Here is a 17,850-nt window from a genome sequence, read left to right as displayed (position 1 = left end):
ATACCTGACTTCGGAGACCCCCTCAATGGGCATTGTATGCAGATACGAGCCATAGATACATACGAATACGAGTAGATACGGATAGATAGATGGCCGCAACAAAAGGGCCCCAAATGACATGGACATGGCTACCGCATTGAAAAACTATTTTGAGGAGTGCCCGGCCGACCGCAAGAAAACAATTTTGCACTGCCATAGACTTCTCTTTGAACCAATTTTTGGCTCCAATTTTGGAGGGCAATCATTTTCGAAAACAATTTCATGAAAGTTTTTTGACATTCTTTGCCGCGGGCCCCAAGTGCTACACGGCGGTGCGGCATTCTTGTTAAGATTAGAGCGATTACATGGATTACCATATACCATAGATACCACAGACCATAGACGCCTCGATCCAAGCTCTAACGAGTTTTATTTCTTATTTGGAGTTTGCGCAAGCCTCTTGACAGCCCCAACGACGACCAGCGACTTGGTTTTTTTTTTTTAAGATTCCCGCGGCGCATCGCACCTGAAATTACAAATTTTGTAATTGCCAAACAAAGCGAAAAAAAAGAGCCTGAGAGGAAAAGGCCGAGGAGGAGTCGTCGCGTCGCGTCGCGTCGCTGGGGCTCTGGAGCCTCACACAATGCGAGTATTGGCAAGAAGGCAAGCGCTAAATTATAGTAGATACAAGTACAAGTAGCAGGCAAAAGGCATGTGCACATTGTGCAAATCGCTGACAAAATGTGGACACGGTTAAGGCGGTGCGAGGTATCATCTGCAAATGGAGATGGCAGCGTGAGACCCAGGGGAGATATCTCTGTGTGTGCAGAGGGCACTCCAGTGACGGGTTTACTTCAGCAGCTCCATGGGTCTATTAGCTCCAACCAAAGCGTCTCCTTATTTGAAGGAACTTCATAGGACATGCTACCCTTCTATAGAGATTGAGTTCTCATCATTCCCATTGGAAACTCTGGACAGTCAATCAATTCCTGTCTCCAATGTCTTTTAAGATCTCATCTGTAAAGATTTCTTTCCATTCTGTTCACCACTTCATTTACTGTTCTTCCCACGCCGAAACCCCACGTTCTTTACCATTCTTTCAGTCTTCTAAGCCCTTGACTTTGGCCATCTTGGAATGAACTCCTTGATGGCCTCACGCTCTCATCTCTAGTGGTTGTCGGGCATTTCGCAGTCGGCAGGGCAGGCAATTACGGAGTCTCACCAGGCAAGGCATTGCGCCAGCAAATAGCCCACTGAATCAGAGGCGAAACAAATAAATGTGGAGGCAATCGGCATTTGAATGAAGCGCTGACTTTTCCCCAGCACAAGATACTCTTCCTCCGCTCTCATTCCCATTCCCATTCCAAAGTCCACCTCCACTGCGATGTTCATCTTGAGTCGATCGTGTTTTCGTGTGTAGATTATTATTTATTTTTCGTTTGCTTCAATGCGGAAGTGGGGCCACAGATAAATGTTTCTTTTGTCTAACAACTGTATTAGCCATTAGAGATTGCTGCCCCCCGCCTCCTCCTCCTCCTCCTCGTCCGTTCAACACCCGCATCAATTGATCAGCACTCCTTGGGGCAGTGGCAATTACGAACACCGCCCGCTGACTTTGTTTCGCTTTTTTCCGACGAGTATGTGGGGCTTTTTGCTCGTTTTATTTTAATAAAATCAAATCCAATCATAAATAAATTTAAACCCGTTTGACCACAAAACTAAACCCATAAAAAAAGACCCCATATCTACATATAGAAAATATCCATTGGCATGTAAGAAACGTGCAGCAGCGGCAGCGGCAGCGAGCGGCTTAATGCGAATCGGTAAAGAGTCGTCGAGTAATGTAAGGCACGGAACCACAGACCACGGAGTCTTAGAGGGGCAGGGGGAGGGGCAGTGGCAGGGGTAGGGAATCGGAGCTATGGAGCTGTAGACGAAGGCACTTAAGTGCGTTGTCGTGGGCCGTCGAGTACTCGAGTGTCTGTGTGCTTCGGATACGGATGATTGCTTGTACCTATAGATACAGATATATCTACATCTCTATATAAATATATATATAGTATAGCTATAGGTACAGGTACAGGTAGAGGTATGCTGTAGCTTAAGCACTCCCCCTCCTCCTCAGATCTGTGTCGTTGTCAACGTTTTGGACATTACTCACTCAGTCGAACAGTTAGCGGATTCAATTGAACGCGAAAAGCGAAAAGTTTTTATCGCACGATACGGCTACCCTGGCAGCCAAGGGGTATATTGGGCATAATGGAAGAGAGGATAAGTCCAGTAGATGTAGAGACTAGAGAGTGCTTCTATGAATAAAGTTTAAAGAAAATGTTTCTGATGGATCTTATTAGAAATAATTTACTTAAAGTTGTACAAAGATAAGGAGAAAAAATAGCATAAGATTCGTTGTACCTATTCCTTTTCTGATATAATTATATAATGATCTACAGAACTGCTGCATCTTCTATCTCTTTATTTTATTTAAATTCTGCAACATTTTCAATATATTTTGGGTTCTTTCATATTTGGTTAATTTTTTATAATCGTCCGATTTCTAAACAATTTTTTTTATATTTTGATAATTTTTTATTTTAATTTTTATTTATGAATCTTCTTAATCGCTGATTCCTTGACTTTTTCCATGATTTTTCAGCTTTCAGAAGTCACTTTTTTATATTTTCCCGTATTTACATAGTCTTTATTATTTTTTTTTTTTTTTTTTTTAGGTCAATTATTATTTATATATATATTATATTATGTTCTTTATATTATAACCCTTATAAAAAATTCTCCTCCAATTTATATTGAATTCCCCTTCTCATTTCTCCTTCCTTCTCCCTTACTCCTTAGAACTTTATTTCCATTTCCTTATTGCGATTAATTTCTCCCTCTCTCTCTCCCTCTCCCTCTTTCTCCTTTAAGCGTTTCTCCATCTCCAGCGGAAGTTCATCGAGTGGCTCCATCAAATCTTTGCATTCCCATTACCTCTTTCCTGTTTTCCTCTGGCTGTGGAAGCCTTTCCTGGGTCGCCTTCGCCTCGACCTCGATGCAGTAGCAGCTTGACTTATGAATATCTTTCGTGTATTTTTTCTTTTCAGTATTTCTTTTTATGGGTTTTTTTCGTTGTTGTTTTTTGTTGTAGTTTTGCTGCTGCTTTTTCTTGCTTTGATCCAGTATTTACAAGCGTGTTTAATCGTAATCGCCAGAGAGCAATTCGCTCGTGTGCACAATGTTAACGGAGTTTATTCCTTGCCTTTTTGTTAGTCTTGGGAGAAACATATATACATAGATATATATATGTATGATATGTATGATATCATGTTTAAAAACATATCTGCATCTACATGTCTGTGTTTTGTTACTTTTTTGCATATTTCTCTCGTCTCAATCAATTTCATGTGGAATGGAATACCCTAACAAGGGAGGAGTATGACTATTAAGCAGAGAAGGAAGCATCTACGACCTCATAAGATACATGTATTTATATGTATATATTTTGTATATTTTTATATATTTTATTCATTTTTAGATGCAATAATTTTAAACGATTTCTGGCTGAAACCATCTTTAAATTTCATGGAAAATTTTGTAATACAAAATCGTACAAATCGGTGTACTAGATTCCCATAAAAACTGTCCTAATTGTAGTACTATTTCAGCTAAAGCTAATCGCCTGATAATGTACCTTAAAGTGTATCTAAAACTTCGCCTCTCAAAGCCACAAAACACCGTCTCTCGGTCTCTCTGTCTCTCTGTCTTTCTTGTTATTTTCTGTTTCCCGCTCATTTGCATTTACCATAAATTCAATTTAACCCGCTGTCCGGCTGTCCGGCTGGTCTGTCCGCTCATCAGGTTGTCTTTTTCCCAAAATCCCCGCCCCCTCCCCGCCACCGCCACCGCCACCCTGCGCCTCCTTTGCATATCAGGTGACGCTGCTCCTCCTTGAGCATTTCTCTTGATTTCCTCCTCGCTGCTCGAGTTATTTACACGCTTTTAATTCAATTGCAATTGCACAATTAATCAAGAGTTTGGTACACCTTGGCATACTCGAATACACTCACATTCACGTTCAGTCGCATTCACTCGTACTCACTCGCCGGCTGTTTAGTCTTTCCTCATGCGTGTTTTGCCGAGGTTCAACGGAGCGTATGAGCGATTTTCGAGCATGTCGAGCCTCTCTTTTCCGCTCGTGTGCCCGGTTGCCCGTGTGCCCGTGTAGCCGTGTGTTTGTTGAACTCTTTTTCTGTTTCTGTGTTAATTAAACACTTTAATTTGGCTTTGGCGCTTTGTTAATGCTGTCATAATACGGCCTGTCCGTATTTCCACCCCACAACTCCACAACTCCCCCCCCTTCACCACGTGGAAAACAATTGCATTTTTTGTCTTCTTTTCAAGTTGTTCCGTTTTCGTGTGTGCAAAATGATTGATTCGATTTCTCAGTGGCAGCCAACGCACAATGGGCCCAGCCACGTTATTTATGGCCCCCAAGCCCCAAGCTCAAATCTCCAAGTGCATGAAATTGTTCATTACATGCAACCAAGGTACATAATGGGGGGCGGCAGCTGGTAGAATTATGGGATACTCTTACAGGGATATCCTAAAGGCACCAAGAAACGAGTCTACAGATTGACGCTAAGAAATATTATTTGGAATACTCCTATATAATGGAACCTTTATGCTAATATTTTTCCAACTAAAACATTGTTTTCAAATTGATATTCCCTATTAAACTTGTTAAATTATTAGAAACTTGGGAATATCGTAAGAAAATAAAATAAAAATATCTATAAAATTTGATTGAAATACTCATATAGATACACTCAGAGAAAAATATCATAGTAAATGGAAACATCCATATTTAAAAAGAATATTCGGTTTTTAAATTCAAACATTAAGAAATCAAATAGAACTTAATTTGATTTAAATATAATAATATTTAATATAAAAAAAATAAATATATTGATAATTGTATTTAAATTGTTTTCTTTAAATATGAAATATTTTTAAATCTTTCTTTAAGATTTATCATATTAAATTAATGTATATTAATAAATATTATTATTATTATATTAAATAAATATTATTAGTATTATATTAAAAAAATATTAAATAAATATATTAAATTTCAATATTAAGGTTTCAAATATTAACTAAAACAAAATGTGACCCTAATCATTCCCAAACGAAACAATACCCCTAGAACCCTATTGATATCATCTCATTCCGGGTTTTCTGGTAGACCGCATTTTCCTCCACTTTTGTTGGATATATTCTAATAAATATATTAACAGACAGAACAGTTTTTACATAAGAAAATGTATAAATTATCCCGATATTTCCATGTTCCATAATTTCGATTAAATTCTCTAACAAAAATAGTACCTCACACCCAAAAATCTGTTGCTGTTGCAGATATTGGAAACGTATTGGACAGTCACCCCAAAGATCATTCTTTCCGGCATTGACCCCTTCCTAGGGTATCTGTAACAGACGCAGATAATTCGTATTCCAAATCAAAGTCTCAAAGTCTCAAAGTCGTATTGGAGTCGCATTGGAGTCGCATTGGAGTCGGAGTCTGTGACTTTTAAGGTGGGTCGTCGTGAATAGCGGAAATTCCACACGAGCTCTCGGATACCGCCTCGCACAAAAGTCAATCACCGCCAAAGGAAAAAATAAACCGAAATGAAAAACGAAACTCAAAATGGAAATGAAAATATCTCGCAGATGCATAGATGCACACAGAGCTCGTACTCGAACTCGTACTCGAACTCGATGTCATAGATACTGGAGCTGGAGTGCGGTAACATTGACATTTAGAATGCAGCAGCGACGGGCGAAACCCGGGCCGAGGCTCGGGCCATTCATAATTGCGGATTGCTGCGAAAAATGCCATAAAGAGCAACAAGAAAAAACGCCAAAGACCAAAACCAAATCCAAGTCGAAAACGAAATCGAAATCGAACGCACTGAAAGTCCACAAATCTACTAACCTTGTGCCCCCCCTCGGGCCATAAAAAGCTGCGTATTGATTTCGGGCCATGTCGCAGTCGCAGTGGCACTCGCATGGGGGCATGCCGCTTGGTTGCAGGCCAATTATAGTGCACTTGTCCGCCAGCAACAGCTGACTCTGGGATTGGGAGTGGGAGTGGGGGCCAGGAGTTGAACCACGAAGTGAGGCAAGACCAGAGCCAATGGCGGAGCCTATAGTGCGGTCCAGAGTGCTGCAGGAGCTGTTGCTGTTGTCTGAGTGGTGCCACATGCCGCCGCCGCCGCTGCCACCGATGCCGCAAAGTGCATTGAGCAATGTTTCTGCCATGTCGTGAGTGGGGGCTAGAGCCCATACAATGATCCAATACCCAAATCGGTATGTGGTCTATGGAATCGTATCTGCAAGGAAGGTCATTGTTCGGTACGAGTGTAATTCGAAGAATAATGAATAGGTTATAGCCAATACGGGCATATACGGATCTGGTGGAAGGCTAGCAGACAATGAGGAAGTGGAAAACCCATAATTAGAGCTTTAATCTGGGAAATGTCTGCCTAGAAACCATATACGATTGCTTAAGTGTGGAGTTTCCCACGGTTTTCAGGGTAAATGATTGCCGTAAAGACATTCGATTACTGTGGGAGATCTTTCGATCCTAATCGATCATCTGGCATATCCCCAATCAAGTTCTACCTTCCCTAGCACCCCATGCTATCCCACATATTGCCAAATATTACACCAACTCATCACCGCCCACGCTCAGAATCAATCTTGGCTTCTAAATTGTTGTCTTTTTCCCTGTAGCATCCCATGAATCATCTTAACCCACTTTGCAGCCGGTCGTCGTCACCCACATGGGCGACATTTGCACAGCCAATTGCAGAAAAGCTTCTCTTGAAATACAAGTTATTTTTTTTGTCAAAGCTCCAGCATTAAAACATTCTTTACAGCCTCTGGGCACGCTTCAGGCAGCGCACAGAGAGCCATGGAGCACAGATACTCGTACAGGCCACATATAAAAGTCATACAAAACGATCTCATCATAACTTAAACGTCACGTTGCAAGAGCCATTTAAATATTGGCTCTGACGACAATGGTAGCCCCCCAAAAAAAAACAAAAAAAAGCTGAAACCAAAATAGACATTGCAGACACAGGCCCCAACAATCGATGCGATTTAAGAGAGTAAGAGTGGGCCCCAAAAGCCCACAGAAAAACTCATTTAAGAGCAAAAGCTATGGCCAGGCCAGGCCCCACGATCCGCGGGGCCGAGCTTGAAAGCGAAATCAAATCGAAACCGAAAGCCAAGCGAGGCGCATGCGCGGCGGCTCTCTTCGACATCGACATCGACATCGAAAGAATAAGCCAAACCGAAATCCGAAAGAGAGGAGGTTCGGTGATTCGGTGGCCAGCTTTTTCGGCATCTTTCGGCTTTGGCTTTGGGCCAAAGGTATCTGCTGTTAGTCGTTATTTTGGCAGCCGAACGTGCGGATGCGGCCACCTGTAAGAAGCGCGTCCCAGTCCCAGACCCAGTCCAGCATCAACAAGTGCTTGCCGCTCATAAAAAGTGAGTTTCGATGTGCCACCAAAGTGTAAAATGGTTAAAAAGGAGGCTGCACCCTCCTCCCCCCTAAAAGAAAAAAGAAGAAAAAACAAATAAAATACCACTCGAAAATGAAATTTTTATGCAAATTATGACTTTGGTAATTACCACTGTACTTGCAGTGTGTACCGTGTGTTGTTTGTGCAATCAGTCCGACACAAAAGTGACTTTATTTATTTTGAAGTTTGCACTTTTAATTAAAATGCTAGCAAAAATAAGTTGCAATCAAAATTGATTAACATAAAACAAGGCAGCCAACATGTGAATGTCTCGGGTATTCGTAGAGGTATTCGTGGGGGTATTCGTAGGGGTATTCATTGCAACCGCAAAAGTGCCGAGACCCCAAAAACTGTAGCGTGGAAAAGTGACAAAAGTGTGGTTCTCGTGTGAGTTTACTCTAGATCATCGGATCGCTCAAGACGGTTGGTGTCAAAAAATAAAACTATTTAAATGTGCAAAACAGGTGCAACGGCCAAGAATCTGTGGAGTCTCTTGGAAGTGTGTGATTGATGGCATAATTGCTACGATGACAGGCTGATTTCAGCCTCAAAGTTCAACGGGTTATTAGAGATCATCTCCTCAGAGATCATTTCAGCATCCAAGAAGAAGAGTACTTAATGAGTGAGATCTTTTTGCGTAAGAAGTTAACTCGTTTTTCAGTGGTTTCGGGCAGTGATCAATCAGTGGAAAATTAAATAAAAGAGAACTTAATTTTTGCAACTTGATTGGCAGGCATGACGGTTCATAAAAGAAACCCATGGGTAGTGGGTAATGGGTAATGGGTAATACAAAGAGCCAGTAATTAAAGTCCACAAAGAGATTGTACTCGAAACAGTGCCACCCCCCCTGCAGTCCCCCTCTTGAGCCCACGTGCTTCTGGTTCTTGTTGGAAATGTCAATTATGATCGATGTTCGATCGCTGGTCGCAACCCTCTGTAGAGCATCCATGACGCATCGTTAGAATTGCCCAACCAAAGTGTAGCATGCATGTATCTGGGTATCTGAGTATCTCGGCTCATGTCTGGCCATAATCGGCGTGTCTAACAGCCATAATCCACCCGCTAACAGGCTGCCCGACTGCCTGGCCTGCCTGGCCTGCTGGCCTCAGACCCAATCCCCTGGCCAGAGTCCGAGTGGCCTGCTCACCTCGCATTGCACATTGCACATCTTGGTGGCACGTAGCAGAGCCGGCTCTCAGTTCGAGTCTCAGGCAAAAATAAAATCAAAAAGGCATAAACAATTTATTTGTACAAAATAACTTTGAACTGCAGGCAGTTGCCGAGCCGCAGAATGACTTGACTTGCTCTAAGCTGGCATTTTCCATTGGATGCTGCAACGATTGGTTGTCCAAGTCGGAGTCGTCTGAATCGTGTAATCAATGCAATTTACTGGACTGCCATGCCAGTGGAATGTGGTGCATAGGTTCTCGTTTAAACAGTGTGAAATAAAAGCAATATGCAACACACTCCCTCGATCGCATAGAAGATTGCACTTGAAGCAGAGTGCTGTCTGGCGGGGCATTCAGGCGGAACGAATCGTAACCGAACGGTTGCTCAAAGGTGTTCTAATGGCTGACCAAATGAGCTATTGAACAATGCCTGGAAGTGGTTTTCGGGCTGGGAGATACACCAGATATACTAATTAGAGGCGGCTCCGACTGGCTGTGGGTGGAAGTTACCCAAGATCTAGATAGGTGCGTGCAGGAGGCTGTAATTTGGACTGGAGCGGAGACTGGCCATTCACTTTATTTGGGGTGGGGTGGGGGAAGCTATTCCCTTGATCTTCCGATGTTCACCACTAAAGACTTCCCTCCAAAGTTCTGCCGTTGAGACCCTCATTAGTCGGGGATTACACAACAGACAGACAGACGTCTTGGCCAACCTTCTTCTCCACCTGCGACATGCTCATCGCCCATTAGACGGGTTTCCTCACCGCAGCCGAAGCATCCCAAAGCGGCAGACATTAACAACTCTCTTAGAGCCCTGGGCAGACCCGACCCGATCGTATTGTTTGGTTACACCCATTCGCCGCAGCGAGAGTCTCGACCCTACAACAAGGTTCTTCACAGCACTCCGTCAATTGCTATTATGACCTTTCTGTCGATGGCTTTTGCTTGGTAGCATTTTCCAGCCCAACATCGCCGACTGACCTTAGCGAAATCTTTAGAGCCCCAAGCCCCACTCTTAATAACTCTTTTTTTGCACAACTGAGAGTGAAGTGGTGTCTCGGGTTGCAGCTCATTAATCGAGCAACGAACGGCGCAAGAGAGCAGAGCTCTCGAGTGGAGCTGCTACCCCTTAATAGGCCGCAGAGTCCGCCCCATCCTCCTCCTGTGCAACACTTGAGGAAGCCCGCAGAAACACGGCAGGCGCAGTCAGGCAAACGAAAACAAAAGTGAAAAGGTCACTAGCACCAGTTGGGGCCACCACTGGGAGGGGGAGGGGGGCCAGGCAGTCAGGCAGGAGTCGCAGCTGGAGTCGGAGTCGTCTCTAAGCACTCGTCGACACTCAACATTCAGCCAACTGTGGCCGCCAAGCTCAAGCGATTTTGCTCAGGAAAGGGTATAAAACATAAAACATGAATACATAACACTTAATTTGGTTGAAAAGCAAAACAAAATAAAGAAAACCCCAAGCTGGGAATCCGTTTAACTTCTTTAAAGTATCTGCATCTGCTTTGGCCCCCATTTGGGGGATTCGAGTGGCTTGGAAGGTGTACTTTATGGAAGGCAAAAACCTAGACAACTCTTCTCGTGGTTCTCTGCAAGACAAGGCATGTTTTACTAGGGGGAAATACCCCCCGAAATCATCAATTATTTTGAACTGAAAAGCTTAAAGTGTTTCCTATAGGAAATTTCCTTGAAAAGCATTCATTTCTGAATAGTTTTTGCCAAGCAACAAGCCAGAAATATATGAATAATTCCTGGGATATATTCCCATCAAAACCCCTGACTATAGTCCTTCTTTAGGCCTTCTTTTTCCTACAGAAATAAACCTTGAAATATATTAATTTCTGAACAGTTTTTCTCCAAACAAGAAGCCAGAAATATCTGAATAATTGTTATACAAAGACTTCTATAACATTCCTTACGGTCCTTGGATATATTCCTATCAAAACACCTGACTATAGTCCTTCTTTAGGCCTTCTTTTTTCCTATAGGAAATTGCCTTGAAAAGCATTCATTTCTGAATAATTTTTGGTAGACAAAACATCTGAATAATTTGTATACCAAGACTTTTAAAACTTTATTTACAATCCTTGGGCGTATTCCTATCAAACCTCCGACTATAGACCTTTTTTAACCAGAGGAAACCCTTCCCTAGCTGCAATCATCAGCCAATTTATGCTTTTCCTAATGGTTTTTCTCCTACAATTTGTTGGGGATTCCATGAGGCACCCTTTAGGACACCATAGTTCTATATAGCTCTCTAGTTCCCTATCATAAACCCCGCCTATTCCTCCTATATAGAGCATCTCTTGTTCGTGGTGGGGCCCTGTCCCCAGACCGACTTGTTTCTAACTCTTATTGCTGTTGTTTTCTGTTGTTCGTTTTTCCGGCTAACAAGTTGAGCTTGGCCCAGGCTTTGGGCCCGTTGTGTGCCGCAGTAGCGGCCACAAGAGGGTACCCTCTTGGCCAATGCAATTCGCATTTCAATTTTTCTAAACTATTGGCCAATAGATTTTTTTTTTGGGGGGCTTCTCGTGCGCCCAGACCCAGAGCCACGAGCATTCACATGGAGATACCGATGGCCGCCGATGGCCGATGGGAACTGCAGCTGTGGCTGTGGCTGTGGCAGTGGCAGTGCTGCAAGGCGAGGAAGATGTGTCCGAGATGCGGTGGGGAATTAATGAAGCTTAATTGAAGCAGCTCTCGGCGTTCAATCTGACAGATCCGATCCGGGGGATCGCGAGTTGGGTGACAACTTTCCAAATAGTGGAAATGCCATCTTGACTTTCATTTTCATTTGTAATTCGATTTCCTTTCGCCGAAAAAAACCAAAAAACAGGAGACTGCGCTCAAGGCCCTAATCTGGTGAACCCCCAGGCACGAAGAGGCTCCCCAGATACCCAAAACGCCAGATCGCCAGATCGGTTAGACAATAGCAATTACCCCGCAGAGAGCGAGCGAGGAGGGCTTATGCAACAGAAGCGGCAGCAGCTGCAATTGACATTTGGACAAAAAGTCGGAGACAAAGGTGAGCCGAGGCGATCTCTGGCAATAATCATGGATGAACAGAAGCCCCAGCAGCAGCAGCAGCCACAACCGAACCTCGATGGCATGTCGAATGAGGCCTCATCAGTCAGTGGATTGAGACGTCAGCCCACAAAATATCCGCACGGCCTCAATATCACGGTGCAGACCATCGACGACGACTACTCCCGCGCCTCGACTCTGCGCAGCAAGGGCTCCTCCAGCGAGGAGTCGGCCTGCTGGAGCGACACCCACAAATATCGCATTGGCATGCTGGGCAGCCCCGAGGCCCTGGCGGAGCTCCAGGTGCGCCGCTACAAGTATCCCCTGACGAGCCCCAGCTACTACCTGGAGGCGGCCCAGCAGAAGCCCACGCCCCTGATGCTCTTGGGCTATGCCCGGCGCGCCTGTCGCTGGAAGTACCTGCGCTGGCCCATCATCTTCGTGGCCAGCGTGCTGCTCTTCTTCGGCCTGATCACCTACTGCCTGTGGCTGCACGACGTGAGTGTGGCCCGGGCACGCTTCCTGCAGCGCCGCCACGAATCAGCCGTCACGTCCTCCACGAGCAGCAGCTCCGAGGTCTACGATGAGGAAACCACCACCAGCACGGACCCGGACGGGGACGGGGAGCCCCAGGAGACCACGCGACTCAGAGCGGTCGAGGGGGGGGAGCACACAACGGAGTTCCAGCCAGAGATGACTTTGGAGGAGGGGCAGGAGGAGGACTACGACGACACCTTGCTGCCGGCAGACAGTATTCGATTCACATCTGGCCACCAGAACAGCTTCGGGGTGCCCATCGAGCAGGACAAGCGAATGCTGCAGTTGCTGAAGGACGTAAGTCGATCGATGGGGGGGGGCCTAGAGCGGGGGAGAAGATACACTGTATTGTCCACCTTTTGCAGCTACTGCCCAGACCCCAGGCCACGCCTCCAGGCCACGAGCAGCCCCTCACACGCGTCTCGCCCACTCTGCCGCCCCCGTCGGCGGCCAGCGGACGGCCCACAGAGGCCATGAGCACCACACCGTCGCCGACAAACAGCGGCTGCTACTCCACCATGCTGCCCATGTGCCAGGGCGTACTGGACTACGACCTCACCTACAACCGGGAGGGGTCTGCCCCACGGGATGCCGCCGCCATGGCGGCGTACGAGGACCTCCTGCGGGCCAACTGCTCGGCGCGGGCCATCGAGTTTGTGTGCGCGGCCCTGGAGCCGGAGTGCCGGCCCTCGCCCGTGGGCCAGCTGCCGCCGTGTCGAAGGATCTGCAAGGGTAAGCGCCAGTCAGCGAGAGTCACCCAATCCTAGAGTGATGATATCCCCCCCCCCCCCTTTTTGTAGCCATTCTGGAGGCCTGCTCCATAGCTATATCCAACTCGGATGTCCTCAGCGAGCTGTTCGACTGCAGCCAGTACCCCGATGCCCACGAGAGCCACAAGTGCGAGGATCCCACGCGGCGGCGGGACGACTGCTATGCGAATGAGTTCCAGTGCCACGACGGCAGCTGCATCCCACAGCAGTGGCAGTGCGACAAGATCAAGGACTGCTCGGGCGGCGAGGACGAGGACGAGCAGTGTCTGGTGTGCGAGCAGCAGGACGAGTTCCGGTGCCGCTCCAACGAGAAGTGCATTCCGGAGGGCCAGCGCTGCGACCTCAACTTTGACTGCCTCGACGGCAGCGACGAGGAGGACTGCGACGAGTACGGCTCGGGGGACTCGGCCCCCTTCGACGAGGCGGAGCTGAACGCCTTCCCCAGGGTCTTCTCCTACGCCAGCTTCCTGTCGCCCAACGAGACCAACGACAAGCTGTACACCTACATCACGGCCACCACGGACGAGGAGGCGGGCACCGAGACCAAGTTTCAGATCCACCAGGTGGCTGCACCCGTTCCAACGCCAGTGAATGGCTCCAGCGGCGAGGCAGGACCAGGACCCAAGGGGTTTGGTAAGACAGACTAGAAATACTCCCTAGAGCCAGGAATCTGAGACGCTAAACATTCCCCTCTAGTAAACTTTCGGGACAGCAAGGAGATCATGATGACCAGCGACTCGGAGAACAAGTTCAAGTACTCCCAGAGGGCCAATCGCACTTCCGTGAAGTTCAGCATCAGTGGACCCACGACGCCGGCGGCAAGGACAGCCAGTGCGATTCCCAGCTCTGCGTTGGTGCAACAGCGAGGACGCACCACCAGCACCAGCACCACGACGACCACCACCAAGGCCCCACCCACAACACAGACAGCGGTGACTGCCCCAGGGGGTTGTCTGCCCCACGAGCTGCGCTGCGTGAGTGGCAAGTGCATCACCGTCAGTCAGCTGTGCGATAAGGTAGGGGAAACCCCTCCACCCCCCTAAAGCAGGAACCCCCTTAAGCCCTCCTTTGATCCACAGCAAATTGATTGTCCCGATGCCGCCGACGAGCTGATGTGCGTCTATCGGGAGCGTCCCAGTGGCCGTAGGACTACCACGACCAGCAGCACCACTTCGACCCCGAAGCCGCCCAGAGCCACGCCCACGCCCACGCCTACAAGCAGTGCCAGTTCCAGAACCACATCGACGAACCACAGTGCCAAAGGCAGCACCACAACGCGACGCTCAGTGCGGACCACGCCCAATCGAAGTCGAAAGCCCAAGTCTTAGAGTGATGTATCTTGTATCTTGTATCTTGTAATGGTTATTTATATCTCTATCTCTATCCGTATCTGTATTTTATTTCTTCTTCGCGCTCGCTATATGTACGAATTTAAGTTAGTTTTTAGCTAGATTTTAATGAGATTTCTTTGACTATTTTTATGTGTATGTAAATTGAATAAAGTCTAAGAAGTGAGTAGCAAAAAAGATAAAGATTCGAAAAGTTTGGCGGGGGGAGCGGAAGGGAAATCTATCTATCAATCTATCTGAAAGGCGAAATTCAAATGAAATCGATACAATTAAAGCCGTGAGACACTGTTGCACAAGAGAGAGCCTTGGGGCGGGGGCGGGGATCGGTGGTCGGTGGTCGGGGGCCAGGGGGCCCACGCATTGAAAGCAATTCAATTAACCAGACCATTGTTTGTCCAAGCCACAAGGCCCATTATCCATCTATGCGAGTGGTGTGCAGGCGACTGCATTAGAGACATGACTCGGCCCAGACAATGCCGCACTCTGCTCTGGTCTCTGGCTCTGTGGCCTCTCTGGCTCTGTGGCATATGCCTATGAATCCAGTTTGCACATGACAAAATGCGGAAGAGACAAGCCACACTTGTCTGACAGATTAAATTGCAGTCAGACAACAGTTCCAGTCTCCTCCCAGTCTCCCAGTCGCCCAGTCGGACTCCCATTCCGACCCTCGACTTCGATTCCTATGGCGACCCCCTCGACTCGTTGACAGCTCGTTGCAATTTTTTTTCAGGGGCTGATTCTGCACAGAACCACAAAAGTTAAATGCGCTTTGATTTCCTACCCCGGAAAGGGGACCTCTTTTTTTTTTGGGATATTTTCTGATTGATTGCCATCAAAATCCGCTTTCGGCAAATACGATTTGATTGCCGTCATTGTCCCTGGCCGCCCGAGACTATTAATATATGTTTTCGGCAAATCCCTAATCCCCAGCACACGGACAATTGGGCAAAAACCCACCCGAAAAAAAACAGCCCAAAAATTGGGCTAAAAAAAAATGATATTTTATTTCCTGTGTTTCCAGAGTATTTTATGCCATTTGATACGTTTCATAGGCCGCTTTCTGACAGCTGTCGGGCATCTAAATTTTCACCTTAATTAAGTGATATTAATCGTCGTTGGGCATCTCTCCGCCCCCCACCCCACCCCGTCCCCCCTCTCTTCTTGGTGTGCAAAGCAGAAAAACTCTCATTCTCTTTTTTGGGCATTAAAAGCTTTTTTCACCTTCGGTTTTTCTGGGGAAAGGGAATGGAGGGAAGGGAGTCGGGGGTAGGGCCATGGACACGCATAATTTTCTTGTTTAAAACCCTTTTGCCGGAGACCCTTCTCCCTCCCAGAGCGGGGTCACTGCCAATATTGTTAATGTAGTCGATTCTAATGGCCTCCCATTTCGGTTTTTGGGGCCATATGCAAGCATATGAGTAGCATGTATCTTTGTATCTTTAGCCTGGGTCTGGCTATCAAGTTAATTGAAAACTTTTGGGCTCTAGTACTAGGGCCAGGAGAGGGTCTGGAGAGGAGGGGTAGTTATCAACTACAGGAAGTACAATAAGTATCTCCCTTTGCGGCCTTCTTTCAAGCCGTTCTCTTGCTCTGGCAATCATCTCTGTGGGAGTCCATAATTTAACATCAGATACAAGCAGAGGCTGAGAGACCTCTCTAGTTCCAATCAAAAAGGGAGGCTGTCTCAATCTTGAGAGATACTTATGCAGCCCGTATCCATATCCATATCGAAAGACTGGCCCAAGTGCAGGGGCCACCCTCAAAAGGGTTCACCCCGTGGTGCTGGCATAATTACGGTGCTAGAGAGAGTTCCGCTTGATCGTTTTCGAATTGCAAGCGATGCACGGCGCACACTTCCGCCCCGAGGCGAATGGCAGGAGTTCCATTCTTCAAGGAGTTCAAAAAGTTGACATAATTGTGCCAGCACCAAGGAGCGCCCAAGGAGAAGGAGTAGAAGGTATGCCCTGCTGCACTTTTGTATCGTTTTGGGCTGCCTGCAAGAAGTCATTGTCTCGGGCAACCCTTAGAGCAGCACCCATCTGCCCAGCCCTGCCCTGCCCACCCCTGCCCTGCCCATCTGCAAGGGGTGTCTGTCGTCTGGCTGCATTCCTTTGCCGACAGTTGCTACACATTTTCCAGCCAAGGAAATGGGTGTGGCCCAATCGGATTGCCCAACCCCCAGCCCCCTCTCGGCAAAAGTACAGTTTAGCCATTAGAGCAAAAGCTCAAATCTGGGAAAATCATTAAGCGCATTTTCCAATTGATTTCACACCTCAGCCGCAAACGGCAACATTGGGGGAAAGGGAGATGGAACCGAGAGGCAAAACTTGACCAAAATCAATAAGCAGCCAAAAGGCAACCGCATAAACAGAGAGAAATCAACCGAGAGGGAGGGGGAGGGGGAGAGGGAGAGGGAAAGGGCTTTGGGGACTGTCAATGCGGCTGCTTGGGCGTCGGTCCACTGAGGCATGGCAGGGACCAGACCAGACAATTGTTTTGCCCATCATATGGGGTTTTTTGAAGGGCATGCCCAGGAGTGGATGATGTATGCCACCAGGGCAGGGAGTGGGGTGGATATTTTGGCGAAAAGAAGTGAAGATTTCTATGGGAATCAAGCCATTCATGGGGTATATCTCCGTACTTTTAGTTACAGATGATTTTAAGGAGGTTTAAAGAGCCCTCTTACCCCCCAAGACCCTGATCATGGAGGAATATATCTTCCCTCCGATGGTTTAAAGCCTTTTCATCAAGATATTCTCATGTTTTCCATGTATAAACCATTTCCCTAGGTATCTTGCAGTCTTTACTGCCCTTTGCTGCACTTCACCGCAGACGATTTTGTCGCATTGTTGCAAAATTGATGATGGACCCACCTCAATCTCTCAGTCAATGTCCCCCGTCCCCTGTCCCCTCCAGGGCAATCGAATGGCAAAAGGAAAAACCCAAACAAAAACCTTAAAACCGAAAAACCAAAAGTGAAAATTGCTTTTGGGCAGCATCTTTTTACGCCTGATTGCAGCTCAAAGTGTCGTCTCTCTCTCCCAGGGCCTAGGTTTGTTTTTCCTCTCACACACACCCCTCCACAGGGCACACACACACACACGGATTCGAATGATTTACGAGCCTCGAGCTGAGGGCTGCTTAAAGGATAACACACACAGAAAACCAGGAGGACCAGTGTCGGACACATTCGGGTCCGATCATTTGCATAAATGCTCATTAAATCATGTTTGCCGGCCAATACGAGTGCTCGTTGCTTTGGCTCCTTCTTCTGTAAAACTTGCTGTCGGGTGTCCAGTTTTCGGCATAAATTTAAAGGCCATACGACACCTCTCCGATCCGATCGGCCGCCCGCCCGCCCCCCGCCGTTAATCGCCTCGCATGGAGTCGAAAGCCAACGATTTGCATTCGCCTCGCACCGAATGTCAAGTTC

The 17,850-nt window shown here is 46.9% G+C and overlaps 1 protein-coding gene across 1 annotated transcript; it reads left to right on the top strand.

Annotated features, from left to right (window-relative positions):
* The first annotated feature begins 7,314 nt into the window (after window positions 1-7,314).
* LOC6588906 lies at window positions 7,315-14,525 on the top strand. Its single transcript, XM_002014576.2, has 6 exons — window positions 7,315-7,530; window positions 11,574-12,595; window positions 12,664-13,030; window positions 13,099-13,701; window positions 13,765-14,084; window positions 14,148-14,525. The coding sequence occupies exons 1-6, from the start codon at window positions 7,455-7,457 to the stop codon at window positions 14,394-14,396; spliced, it is 2,637 nt and encodes an 878-aa protein (XP_002014612.2). The 5' UTR covers window positions 7,315-7,454; the 3' UTR covers window positions 14,397-14,525.
* The last annotated feature ends 3,325 nt before the right edge of the window (window positions 14,526-17,850 follow it).

This window comes from Drosophila persimilis, unplaced genomic scaffold (assembly GCF_003286085.1).
Source record: "Drosophila persimilis strain 14011-0111.01,24,50 unplaced genomic scaffold, DperRS2 tig00000191-arrow-pilon, whole genome shotgun sequence".
In the NCBI taxonomy this organism is placed as follows: Eukaryota; Metazoa; Arthropoda; class Insecta; order Diptera; family Drosophilidae; genus Drosophila; species Drosophila persimilis.
The sequence above is the reverse complement of the archived record's forward strand: the minus strand, read 5'-3'. Positions and strand labels throughout refer to the sequence as shown.

Excerpts from the sequence above, each read along its gene's own strand:
- LOC6588906 (XM_002014576.2), top strand. The coding sequence starts at position 7,455 with ATGCGGCCACCTGTAAGAAGCGCGTCCCAGTCCCAGACCCAGTCCAGC. Across the intron at positions 12,596-12,663 it reads TGCTGCAGTTGCTGAAGGAC|CTACTGCCCAGACCCCAGGC; the intron begins GTAAGTCGATCG and ends CACCTTTTGCAG. Across the intron at positions 13,031-13,098 it reads GTGTCGAAGGATCTGCAAGG|CCATTCTGGAGGCCTGCTCC; the intron begins GTAAGCGCCAGT and ends CCCTTTTTGTAG.